We start from the raw sequence: 12,689 nt of genomic DNA, 5'->3' as shown, positions 1-12,689 counted from the left end.
AATTGTCGGTTAACTTTTGATCGGTTGAACTTAATGTTAGGGTAAATAAATGTTTTTATCCAATTTCTAGAATGGAAAGAATTAAATTCCTATACTCTGTCCCAAGATATTTTGGATTCACGTTTGGCTTAATTGTTTGATATTTATAAATACCTCAGGATCCAAACGATGTTCATTCAAAAGTATGAAAAATTTCCAAGATTTCTCAGTCAAAACGCCCGTTAGCTTATAAGGTTTCAATATAATGCTAAAAAATGTGATATCTACGGAGATTTTGCATTGCAGCAAGCCCGGATGATAACGTTGAAATATTGTGCGATGTATTCCGAGTGTATTCCGAATGGAGAAAAGATGTAAACATTCCCCATTATAAATCTCCGTAAGGAATCTGTTTTCGTTCCTGTGAATTTTTCCGAGTGAAAAATGATAATGTGTCAATGAAATTATCTGGGAAAATATCCCTTTCAACTATTTCAATTGCACTTCTTTCACAGGTAAGTGTATTTTTATTAAAAATCGTCCAAACGTGAATCCAAAATATCTTGGGACAGAGTTTACTGTCCTTTACAAAAATTGAGTTTCATTAATATCCAAATGTACATGGCAATTTTATAATACGAAGAAAATCAAATTCAAGACAATCACGAACACCTTGATTTTTTCCAAGGCACTACGCCAACAGTATCGAATTTTCAAGGATGAATGGGTGACTGTAAACGTATTACATTTGACTGTATTCTTAATAGCGTTTATGGTTGAGACCATTTCGGCATTTAATTTTATAAATCTAGTACATCTCTTTAGTCTCTCCCAAGATATTTATGCTGCATATTTGAACGATTTTTAATAAAAAATACACATACCTGGGACTGAAGTGCAATTAAAATCGATGAAAGGGAAAATTCCCAAGATAACTTCATTCACACATTATCATTTTTCCCTCGTAAAAATTCACAGGAACCAAAACAGATTTCCTACGGAGATTTATAATGGGGAATGTTGACATCTTTTCTCCATTCGGAAATACTCGGGACACCTCGCGCAATTTTTCAACGTTATCATCCGGGCGTCTTCATCTCCTTGGCAATGGGAAAACCTCGTAGACTTTTTATTTTTAGCCGTGTATTGATACCCGACAAGCTAGAGGGGGCGTTTCAAAGGGGAAATCTTTGGATTTTTTCATACTATTGAATGAACATCGTCTGAACCAAGAGGTATTTATAAATATTGAATAATTTAAGAAAATATGCGGCAAAAATATCTTGGGACAGACTGTAGACCTTGACATCTAGCTATTGCATCAAAAATAAATATTCAGACTGTAATGTGTTTCTAATTCACATAGATTTGTTAACAGAATCAATGATATGTTATAACAGTTATTCCTTTAAAATGTTATCTTAAGACATGTTTTGATTTAAACACATCAGTTTTATGGAATTGGAGAAAAACACATGATGTATCGTATATCGCATAGCCCCCTAACTCCGTCACTACCCTAACTCCGTCACTTTCGGGAAACCCCTCGCCGTTTGAAATCAAGTACGATTATGACGTTATTTTTTACACGTCAAAAATCTTTAATCAAATGTCAACAATTTGCAACGGTTAAATTTAAGAATATGTCAAAAAAATAACAGAAGTAAACCATGTTCATTTTATGCACCATTAATTGTGTAAAATCAGCTAAAACTTTTTCAAGGGTGCACTAAAATATCGATATTTCTGACATGCGGGCCCATTCGATCATTTACGGTGGTCAGCCATTTTTAGAGAGGTCAAGATGAATCATTTCACATGTAATACATTTTTGATTAAGGTAATTAATACATTTTTTTCAGACCGCAATAGCCTTTATGCACTTCTCTTGATGGTAACGTCAAATCGTTCATGCCGATACTTTTGCCCTATACAGGGTATATAGACATATCCGGTATATCGCTATTTAAAATATGCTACATTTCTAAAAATGTAATAAATAAATAATTTAATAAGTAATATATTAATTAATAATATAAAATATTTGAAATATATAAGGACATAAATCAAACGGCATCCATAAATTCTGAAAAGGCCATTGTGATTGTTGTTACATGGACCCATTTTTTATTCTGGCGATCATTTCATTTCGATGAAATTAAATACAATTTAAATTGTATGCATCATCTTTACTTATTATAACTTGGCCTAGATACAAATTGAGTTTTCACTAAATTGTTAATGTGTCTTCATTCCCTGCCATATCATAGATCATGTGGGTGACGGAGTTAGGTTCATAAGTTATGATAGCACGTGTGATAAACGTCGTATTCAGAGGGCTTATTTGAATAAAAATAAAAATATTTTTGTTAATAATTTTATAAATTATATTGTTTCAGATTATATTTAGTGATTGCAAATGATAAAAACCACAAAAAATAATTTACAGAGAAACGCGGGATGTTTTCTGCTTATGGTGACGGAGTTTGGGTACTCGGGGATAGTGGTTTAAATCTATAACGTCATGGAAAGTATATGACGTCACACCTTTATGACGTCATAGTCTACAGACAGAAAAATTGCGATTATAGAAAAATAATTGCAGATCCTTCGTATGGACTTACAATGGGAAAGAATAATGGATATGCAAATATTTAAGAAATAAACAACGTTATTTAGTGAACATGGCGTTATGAATAGCAACTGCTTTGTTGGCATATTCCATGATGCGCACAATTGCTATTCATAACGCCATGTTCTCTAAATAACGTTGTTTATTTCTTAAATATTACAATATCATATGAAATAATATCATGTGATACAATTATATATACATGTAGTACAACCTCATATTATAAAAAATTGTATCATAATATACATATCATAATATACAATACATAACAATATCATGATACAATATCATAATATACCAAAATAATTGATACAATATATTATCATTAAATTTTTTATAATATTATACAAGATATAATATTGTATCATATAAAACAATAGTGTATCATATCATAGAATTCTATATCATAGAAATCATGTTATATCATTCAACAACAAACAAATCTAACAAGCAGGTTTGAGTGAGGTAGTTTTATTTACTAGCATCCTTGATAATGGAGTTCAGGCTCTGCATTGGAAGCTACCTCTGTGTACATGTACATGTATTATAGTTAAATCAACAATGCAAGTTTGAAATAGTACTATTATCTATTAAACATGTGACCTGTTCCAAAAAACTAAACCTCATTCAGCATCCAAAACCTATGGCTCAGATTCAGCTCTCAAGCCTGTCAGGAGCATCAGTATCATAAGACGCACCATCCTTGCAAGTTTAGTGAAGTTAGGGCCAGTTAAAACTAAGATATAATCATCAGAGGGCACCTGCTCCAAAAACTTTAACCAGCTCAGAAAACCTTTACCTCCTCCAGCATCTGAAACCTATGGCCCAGATTCAGCATTCAAGTCTGTCAAGTGCATCAGTATCATAAACGCACCATCCTTGCAAGTTTAGTGAAGTTAGGACCAGTTATAACTAGAAAGATTTAATCATCAAATGGCACCTGCTCTAAGAACTTTAACCTGCTCCAAAAACCTTAATCTCCTCCAGCATCTGAAACTCATGGTCCAAATTTAACATCCTAGTCATTCAAATCCATAAGTAGGTCCAAATGTATGATCCATGCAAGTTTGGTGAAGATAAGACAAGATATAACTTAGATGCAGGACCTGCAACAAAAACTTTAACCCGGTCTGTACGCCGACTGTATAGCGAAAAGCTCCCCCAACTTCTATTCGGTGAGCTCAAAATTGGCTATTGAAGGGTCAACACCTTTATAACTGTGAAAGTTTCATGAAGGAAATGACATGGGTTTTTTCAGTTTGTCACAAAATGGTCCTATCTAGGAATTCGAACAAAAGAAAACAAAAACCTACAATGACATAGGCTGATGTGTTTTCCCCTAAGGGCTATTTTCAGTTCGTATGAGTGTTAACTTATTTAAATATGCAAAAGTAATGGTATCGTGAATTATAAACAAATTAAAACTCAAAATACATGTATATATATTTCATTAACAACTGTTAAGCATATTACAAATCAAGACCGATATGTAATCGGACTAACAATAATGGCCACCTGATCTCTTGCGGACATGCACAATGAGGTCAATTTTTCTCTTCCTTCATCATTATTCATGAAAAGACATTACTTTCCCGGCAGGAAAATAAACTAGATCAAAATTCTATATCTTTGTAAAAAGGTGGAGTTTACCATTGTATTTTACAGAATAAAGGAAACTTTTATTACATGTAGTAGGTAACAAACACATGCATTTTTCTGTACTTCAAATGTGATGCAAATTATAGCTTATATACCTTTAAGATTATTATATTGAATATAAAATTGACTGTTTATTTAATTTTATTGATAACTTTTAATATGATAGAAAATAATTAACAGTCATACAAGTCATCCTCTCCTGATGAGTCACTGGAAGATGAGGACCCTGTGTCTTCCTCATCCACCTCTATATCATCCCCAGTGTGGATGTTGATGTGTTTTTGTAGAGCCTTCTTGCTGTTATAACCCTTCCCACACACGTGAATGTTTATCGACCCCCCATTGTGTGTCATCATGTGTCGCATCACATGGTTCTTTTTGAAAAACTTGCAGCCACACTCGCCACACTCGAACTTCCGTTGATGGTCATTCACAGTAAGATTTTCGTGCATTCCCAAGTAAGATGCCGTAGATCAGGCGGAAGAAGAGGACCCAGTAACATTCACCTCTATATCATCCCCAGTGTGGATGTTGATGTGTTTTTGTAAAGCCTGCTTGCTGCAAGAACCCTTCCCACACACTTCACACGTGTAAATCGACTCCCCAGTGTGTTTCAACATGTGTTTCATCACATCGTGCTTTCTGAGAAACTTGCGCCCACACTCGCCACATTCGAACTCTCGTTGATGGTCATCTACAGTTGAGTTGTAAGTTAACTTTTTCTTTTTCATATCTTTAATAATTCTGACCTTTCTCTCAAGATTTTCGTGCATCTTCGAATGACGGTGCAAGCTAGTTGCCATAGAGAAGCTCCTGCCACATGTGTAGCATTTATGCTGGATCTGCTCCATGAGCCCTTGATGGATTCTCTTATGTCTATGCAAGGTGCTAAATTGAGAGAAGCATCGCCCACACTGCTCACACGAGTATGGTCGCTCCTTCGAGTGCGTTCGCTTGTGTTCAGACAAGTATTGAGGAAGCTTGAATGCCTTCTTGCAAATCTCGCACACGAAAGGTCGATCAGACATGTGTAATTTCATGTGTCTTTTCAATCGATGCTTCAATTTTGATGTATAGTTGCACTTTCCGCAAGCGAATGGAAAAAAGTCCTCACTATCTATCTTACTTGCTGATTGTTTAGTTTTCTGTTGAACACCACTTCTGGTATAAGGCTTTTTCACATCTCTCAAAAACATTCCCTGCTTGGAGCATTCAGTGGAACATTCTTCAGTGTTTACGTCCAATAAAGTCCCTGCAACACTGTCCTCAGAAAGGTTTATATTCCCAATGTTTTCACTGAATCCCTCTTGCATATTTTTTCCCAACTCTTCAGGTATGTTAGAAACCGTCAAATCAGATTCCACTTTTATCCTCTCGAGGACAACCACTGGTTGTTTTCTACTTTCAAATCTATGCTCTGCAGACCCTGCAGTTTCATGACTGTGAGAAAGGTTTCTCTTGAGGACAACTGGTTGTTTTCTACTTGCCAAATTAGGCACTTCAGACTCTGCAGTTTCCTGACTATCATTATTTCTATCCATGGGAATACACTGATAGTTTACTGGATGATTCTGTTTTGGGTCTATGGTATTTGAGTTGCTAATCTCTTGCTTCCAGATTACATTTTCATTAGCCAGCTTTTCAACAGTAGTGTTCGATATCCCTTTATCTATACTTCCACATGTATTACCATCAAACTTAGTTTTTGTTAGACCTTCCCATCTAATTACAGTGAAATCATCTTCACTTTTCAATGCAGCCTTCTCCGTATTAGATTTGCTGTTCTCCTGTGAAGTCGCTGTTTTAATTGATAAACAACAGATTTCATCACATGAGGAGGATTCATCCCCATTTCCTTGCTGGGTCGAGGAAGATGATTTGCTAAGTTCTTTCTGAGCAGATCTCAGATTGTCAACAAGTTTGATAACTACTGTCTTGCCACTGGGCAGCTTATAGCACAGCTTACCAGTATAAGGCAGCTTTAAGGAACGCTGACGGGCCATCTCTGCATCTGAAATTTACAAGAACAAGAGGCTAAAAATATTATTATTTAACAACTTCACAAGAGGCTAGTAGGCCTTTACAATCACCTGAGTACCATAGCCCAAAAATGGAAATGTCGAGCAATCATATGTACATATAATTAAGTTTCATTCTGGAGGAAAAAAAACTAAAATATTTTAATGACAACCATCTCTCTCCCTGAGATCTTTCAAAATTAAAAGGATTATGAAACATATAATTTTGGCGAAAAACTTTAAGATCATAATAGAATCTACCGGTATGACCTGATATTGAAAAGGTGCAAGACTATTAGGAAATTTTTTCCCCATATTTGTTAACTTTCAAGATAGGCCTGTAAACAAAATCCTCATGTGATTAACGGTAATAACCAAAACTCATTCATAGATTCACTCATTAACCTCTCATACACACTCGATTGGCAATGTGCACCAAATATACATGTAAATATGCAAATTATAAAACTTTCAGATAACTTCATGAACTTTGACACAGAGAACAAGAGGCCCATGGGGCCACATCGCTCACCTGAGCAAAAATGGGCGTTCAACAGATATTGTGCCATATTGTCCCTCGGTAGAATAACAAAAAATAAATATTGTAAAGTATTCGAATTTTACACTTATTTTTGCATACACGTAATCTTTGACATTGTACCTTCATGAAATACTATTTTTTTACCAGAATAAGAAAATCCTACGAAAGAGATAAAAATAAATATTTGGTAGGGGTACACGTCTGTTAAGTTGTTAACTTCCAATTCCCTATATTTTTGTTCTGCCCCCCCCCCCCTTTTGTAAAGCGATCAAAATATATGAGAGCATATATAGGTACATTTTTTATCAACTACTTACTAGTTATTGTATTTAAAAATATATATATAATAGTTATTGTATTTTATTTAAAAAATCCTACATGTATAGATGTGAAGAAGAAAATTGTACCTCAATGTGCTCAATTCATCAAATTAAAAACATTCAAAAATATTATTTGTCTTCTCCATTATAATTAAATGTTACTTACCTCGCGTACAAACCATGATAATTTTCCGCTGTGTTATTTTTTTAGGAATAGCAATAATTACTTTATCCCCGCAACAGAAATGTGTCAGAACTATGGAAACTGTTTTAAAGATGTCATTTTATGACAATCAAATAACTCTTACTTATTGTCTCTCGTATGGCTTTCCAGAGACCCGCCTCAAAATCAACAACTACGCTGGGTTGTCTTGCCATGTGGTCCAAAAGAACAGAGAGTACCTGAAAAACAGACCAACATGAATTATAATACGCCATTGCAAACAATCTACCTTTTAAGAAGTTCTGACACCTTAGCATAATCCGTCTTCCGTTTTCCAAACATAAGGATGAATGCCAGTGGGTTCGGCAGATTTTATGAATGCATAGATTGTCAACAGCTATTAGAAAGGGGCCCATCCATGCCCCATTCATATAACATCATTTAGGTGGAAAATATTTTTTTTAAAGCTGCTTGGTCCGATTTTTTATCAAATTTTATGCACGCTTTTAAACGATGGTTATGCTTAGTATATGTATAATAATAGACATTGCAGTTGTTTTCCCAGTCAATTAAGCCAAATTTCAATGAAGAAAAATACGTACACATTATTGCTAACAAAACAAATGACATAAAAGGGTACCGCGTTATTTCGCCTCATGTTAAATTTCACCCCTGACGACGATGCGGGTATAGTTGTATTACGACTTTGTCATCGCTTTGAATAAAGGTCGAAATGATCAGACAAATTACAAATAAACATGTGTACGTTTTGTTCGCTAATATTTCTGAAGTTTGTTTTCTTTACAATCGATGCAGAGCATGCGTGTTGAATGACCCCAATCATTCGGGGGACGAAACCAAATGGTTTCTTTTTCTAAACATTCCCGTGATGCATTTTGGTTTGTTTTTTCGTTTGCCCAAAGAGAAATTATTTTTATTTACTTTGAATATTTCTAACTTTGAAAGGAGATTGATTCTGCTGGTGTAAATAGGAGAAAGTCCATAACTTTCTACGATGAATGGTTTGTATGGAAAAAAATTTGATACTGTAATAACAAATAAATCGGACCAAGCAGCTTTAATTAAAATACAGTGAAGTTTGCCCACCTCGCCAAGTGAGGATTAATGGTACCGTAATATATATACAGTAAAACTCATTTAGTACGAACATGGATATAGTGATTTTTCGGATACATCGAAGTTTTTCGTAATCCACAGTAAAATTCTTAACAAATCTTTCAATTGCAAAATTTTACGGTTATAACGTTTTTGAATACAAGAAATTTACGGATATAGCGAACTGATTTTGAGTCCCATAGAGGTGAATAATAAAGAAATTTAGCACCTAGATATAACAAATTTCTTTTCAGTTTAAAAAACTTTGCACTACCAATTAATAAAATAGTTTGAATGAATATTTTCATATAATTTTTTCAATTCACAATCCGATTATTAAAGGTATCAAAGTAATGAATTTTTATTTTAGGCCTCAATAAGCAAAAATTATAGTCTGGTGAAAGAAAACTTGTATATAGTGAATTCGCTATAGACATTATAATTACAACTTCGTTATATGGATATAACGAATTACGGATATAACGTAGTAATTTCATTGGTCCCCAGGACTTAGCTATAACCTAGTTTTACTGTATACACGTATAAGAAAATCAGTGAAAAATGAGAGTTGAATCAGGGGTACTAAGGCTGAAAAAAAAAATTCAGCTCATGGGTACTGCAATATTGGCCCCATTTTGTTTTTAAAAAGTTAGTTCAATCATTGATTGACTGGCACTTATCGATGAATAGAAGTGAGGTGTTCCAAGAGACTTCCGAATGGAAAAAAGATAAATCTCCATAAGATATCTGTTTTTTATTCCTGTGAAAATCTCTGAGTAAAAAAAAGAATTCGTTTAAAATGTTGAAAATGGAGAAATAAAAAATCTGTTACGAAAATTCAGGGAAACTGGAGTCAAAACATGGGTCGAAGCGTAGACCATCTTCGGTTCTGACATTTACACGTTTTCCAGAATCAAAATATGAGGGGTTGCGAAGAAAAGTGGATGTAGGCTATGCCTGTCCACTTCTCTAAAGAGAATAGCCCCATTTATATTGGCTTCGCCCTCCAAACGTTTACACTGTAAAACATATTTATTAATCAATTTAGAAAATTAAACCGTTGACTTAAAATTCTAATTCTGTTTTATGTTGGCTACAGCGCTAGCTCATCTATCTTTTTATTGTTTTTAAAAAATAAGCTTGTTGCTAGCGCTCTCTCTGGCGCTAGCAACTACGTTAGTCTTTTACACTGGAATACGCATGCTCCACTCCATAGTGGGGGATTCTTGGAATACTGTACTACTGTATATAAACTGTACCATTTGAATTTCTTTTTATCATTTTCACATGAAATTTTGTGTTTTATTGTAATTGTCAAAAAGTAACAGTAGCTTAAATCTTATAATGCAAAGTTATTTTCAATAAATAGCTAACTTTTTCTTAATTTTTTTCAGGCTCGAAAAACAACTTCGGATATGTTTTCATCTTCGCTAGCCAAGGGTTTTCGGTCCACTTTGCTCCCCATAAACCCTTGGCGGATTTCATTACAAAAACTCGGTGATGTGGTGGCGCTATCTAGCGAGCAACTTGAGTTGCGCCCCTTGCATATTTACATTTTAATCGAATTAAACAACAGGTTATATACACACTACGGCATTAATACAACTTGAAAACATGTTGACTACCGAATATCGGAACATAATTAACGATGCTATTAAATACGAATTAAATTATAACCTAAGCATGCTAAGGAAAGCACGGAATGTTTTATTCATATATAGTGTTTTGTAAGGACCTGTACCGGGAGTGAAAAAGTCGCCGATTTATATGAAAGCTTTCATGCCATAAAATCAGGTATCGTTGTCGTGAATTTTGCGGACCAAAGAAATTAAATAAAACAGAGCTCACTGAACCTTTAAAAGCAATAACCATAAGCAGGAACGTATATACTAACAGGATAGGCAACTTCTACATTCGCCATGTTTACTTCCCATGCTATCACGCGAGCCTTGACAAGTTTGTAGAACTATGGTCAATCCCAGTAAAATATATAGGTTTTTAAAGCGATCTGGTTAGACCATCGTTGGGGAGGCACTGTACTCGAGAACTTGTGTCTCAACTTGTTAAACAGTTCTGTTAAAAGCACCGAATGTTTTACCAAAGATCACCAGAGTTCCCGAAACCAGTCCAAAATCTGTCGGACAATTGTCCTGTAAATATTCAAAATTTACCGGACATTTGTAAAATTTACCGGACATTAAAACTATTGCAAAAATATGCAAACTAAAATAAAAAGAGTTGTTTAAAAATGTTTCAGACTAATTTATTCAATTTCTTATTCAAATCATTCAAACTCCCTTTCAATTTCAAGAACAGTCAAATAGTTATTTAATTCTTCTGGCTGTTCAATGTCACTTTCACTCTCTAAAGTTTCCGACTCATCAGTTTCTTCCTGCACTATGCCTTGCCCTTCTGTTTACTTTTCTTTTTTTGTTTCTGTACTCTTTGTTGCCCCCGGTGTCCATTTAATCGGCCACATTTTTTCGAGATCATGATCAAATAGGATATTGACTAACGTGTGTAAAAGAAAAAACACGTAAATCCGGATTAACAACAACGCATGTTTTTATATTTTCATCGCATTTTATTGAAATACTCAACTAATAAATTATCTCTGAATTAAAATAATGAACAGTTTTAGACTTTTTGTCACGTAAATTGTTTTTTTATACAGTGCCGGTCTGTAAAATTTATCGGACATCTTGACCGATTAAATTTAGATTTTACCGGACCAATTCAAATTTTACCGGGGATCCCCGGTGGACCGGTGCGTTTCGGGAACTCTGGATCACACATATGTTTTCTATTAAAGTTTATATTTACAAGCACTGCGATTGGATCAGCTACTCGCAGCTGCAGCCAATCATAAAACGGAGCTTGTCACCGAGTTTTCGTAATGAAATCCGCCAAGGGTTTATGGGGAGCAAAGTGGACCGAAAACCCTTGGCTAGCGAAGATGATATGTTTTCCGAGCTTGTCGAAAAGGCCCGAGAAGATACGATTGCTGCATGACAGTACCAATGGTTCTTAAAAATTTATACTTTGAAAATGAAATTACAGTAGATACGTAATGATTAAGGCACAGTCAATGAGCTATGCCATGCCTTCAGATTCACAGTTCTAAATTGAGACCCCACTCCAGTACAATTCCAGTACACCCCTGTGCCTTCCTATTTATTTAATCGATTCAGAGATATAAACAAATGTTTTTAGAAATCTGCTTCTGTGTTTTATGATGGCTACAGCGCTAGCTCACCAATCTTTTTAAAAGATATACTCACTCTAATTATGGCTTCTTCTAATCCTTTTAAATTGGAAACAGTAATGGCACTCTAAAATTAAAACCAACAAAGTAATGCAGCAAATTCCGGAAGTAGTCTCGCTTACCCCAGAGTCTCACTAGTACGAGTCAAGTATCGAGAGACCCTCGCACGAGTCAAGACTCGAGAGCAAGAGTCTGGGGTAAACGAGACTACCTAAAGCTAATTCATCACATATCGTTTTTATGCAGTTTTGTTTCTTTTTTCTTTTTTTTCTTTTTTTTTTTAGGGGGGGGGGGGGGGTGGGTGGGTTGGGGGTGCTACATTGTATTTTAAAAACCCAACCCAAACTTTGTGGTTAACTATAGCATAGTTTTCATTTGTAGAATCATTTATGTCTCTGGTAGAACATATCTATATATAACTGTTGTAAACTATATAGTTTAGAAATGTCAAACTACGTTTATCAGTGAATCTGTTGATAAGTGTAGATTCACAATCTGTAAAATATAACTCTAATTCCATTATTTTCCCCATGTGTTAAATATAGTACTTTACAGGCACGTAGCATCAAGGGGGGGGGGGGGCAGGGGGGCCCCCCACTTTTTCTCGCAGCAACAAATTTTTTAAAATTTACAAATAAAAAAATGAATTATAATGGAGTTGGCCCCCCCCCCCCCACTTTTTTTGAAGTAAGTAAAAAATTGATATGAAAATAAGGAAATGAGTAGTCAAATTGAATATTACCTCCCCCCCCCCCCCCCGGATGATTTTCATGTTTTGGAGGGAAAAAAATTTTGGTAGGGAAGAATTTTTATTTGGAAGTATAGTTGAGTCCCCCCCCCCCGGATTAGGATTTTGAAGATGTTTGGAAACTTTAATTTTTTTCAAGATTTTTTTGATGGGTCTGCCCCCCCCCCCCCCCCCACTTTCAAAAACGATGCTACGTGCCTGCTTTAACATCAACAAGTTGTAATTCAGCGCAATAGTTAAAACTATTT

General features: G+C 34.9%; 1 protein-coding gene across 1 annotated transcript; it reads right to left on the bottom strand.

Annotated features, from left to right (window-relative positions):
• Positions 1-3,090: 3,090 nt before the first annotated feature.
• LOC128173090 (zinc finger protein 718-like) lies at positions 3,091-11,829 on the bottom strand. The gene is made up of 3 exons (XM_052838813.1): positions 11,710-11,829; positions 7,458-7,551; positions 3,091-6,281 (listed from the first exon to the last, which is right to left on the bottom strand). The coding sequence occupies exons 2-3, from the start codon at positions 7,525-7,527 to the stop codon at positions 4,744-4,746; spliced, it is 1,608 nt and encodes a 535-aa protein (XP_052694773.1). The 5' UTR covers positions 7,528-7,551; positions 11,710-11,829; the 3' UTR covers positions 3,091-4,743.
• Positions 11,830-12,689: the final 860 nt, after the last annotated feature.

This window comes from Crassostrea angulata, chromosome 2 (genome assembly GCF_025612915.1).
Source record: "Crassostrea angulata isolate pt1a10 chromosome 2, ASM2561291v2, whole genome shotgun sequence".
Lineage (NCBI taxonomy): Eukaryota > Metazoa > Mollusca > Bivalvia > Ostreida > Ostreidae > Magallana > Magallana angulata.
The sequence above is the reverse complement of the archived record's forward strand: the minus strand, read 5'-3'. Positions and strand labels throughout refer to the sequence as shown.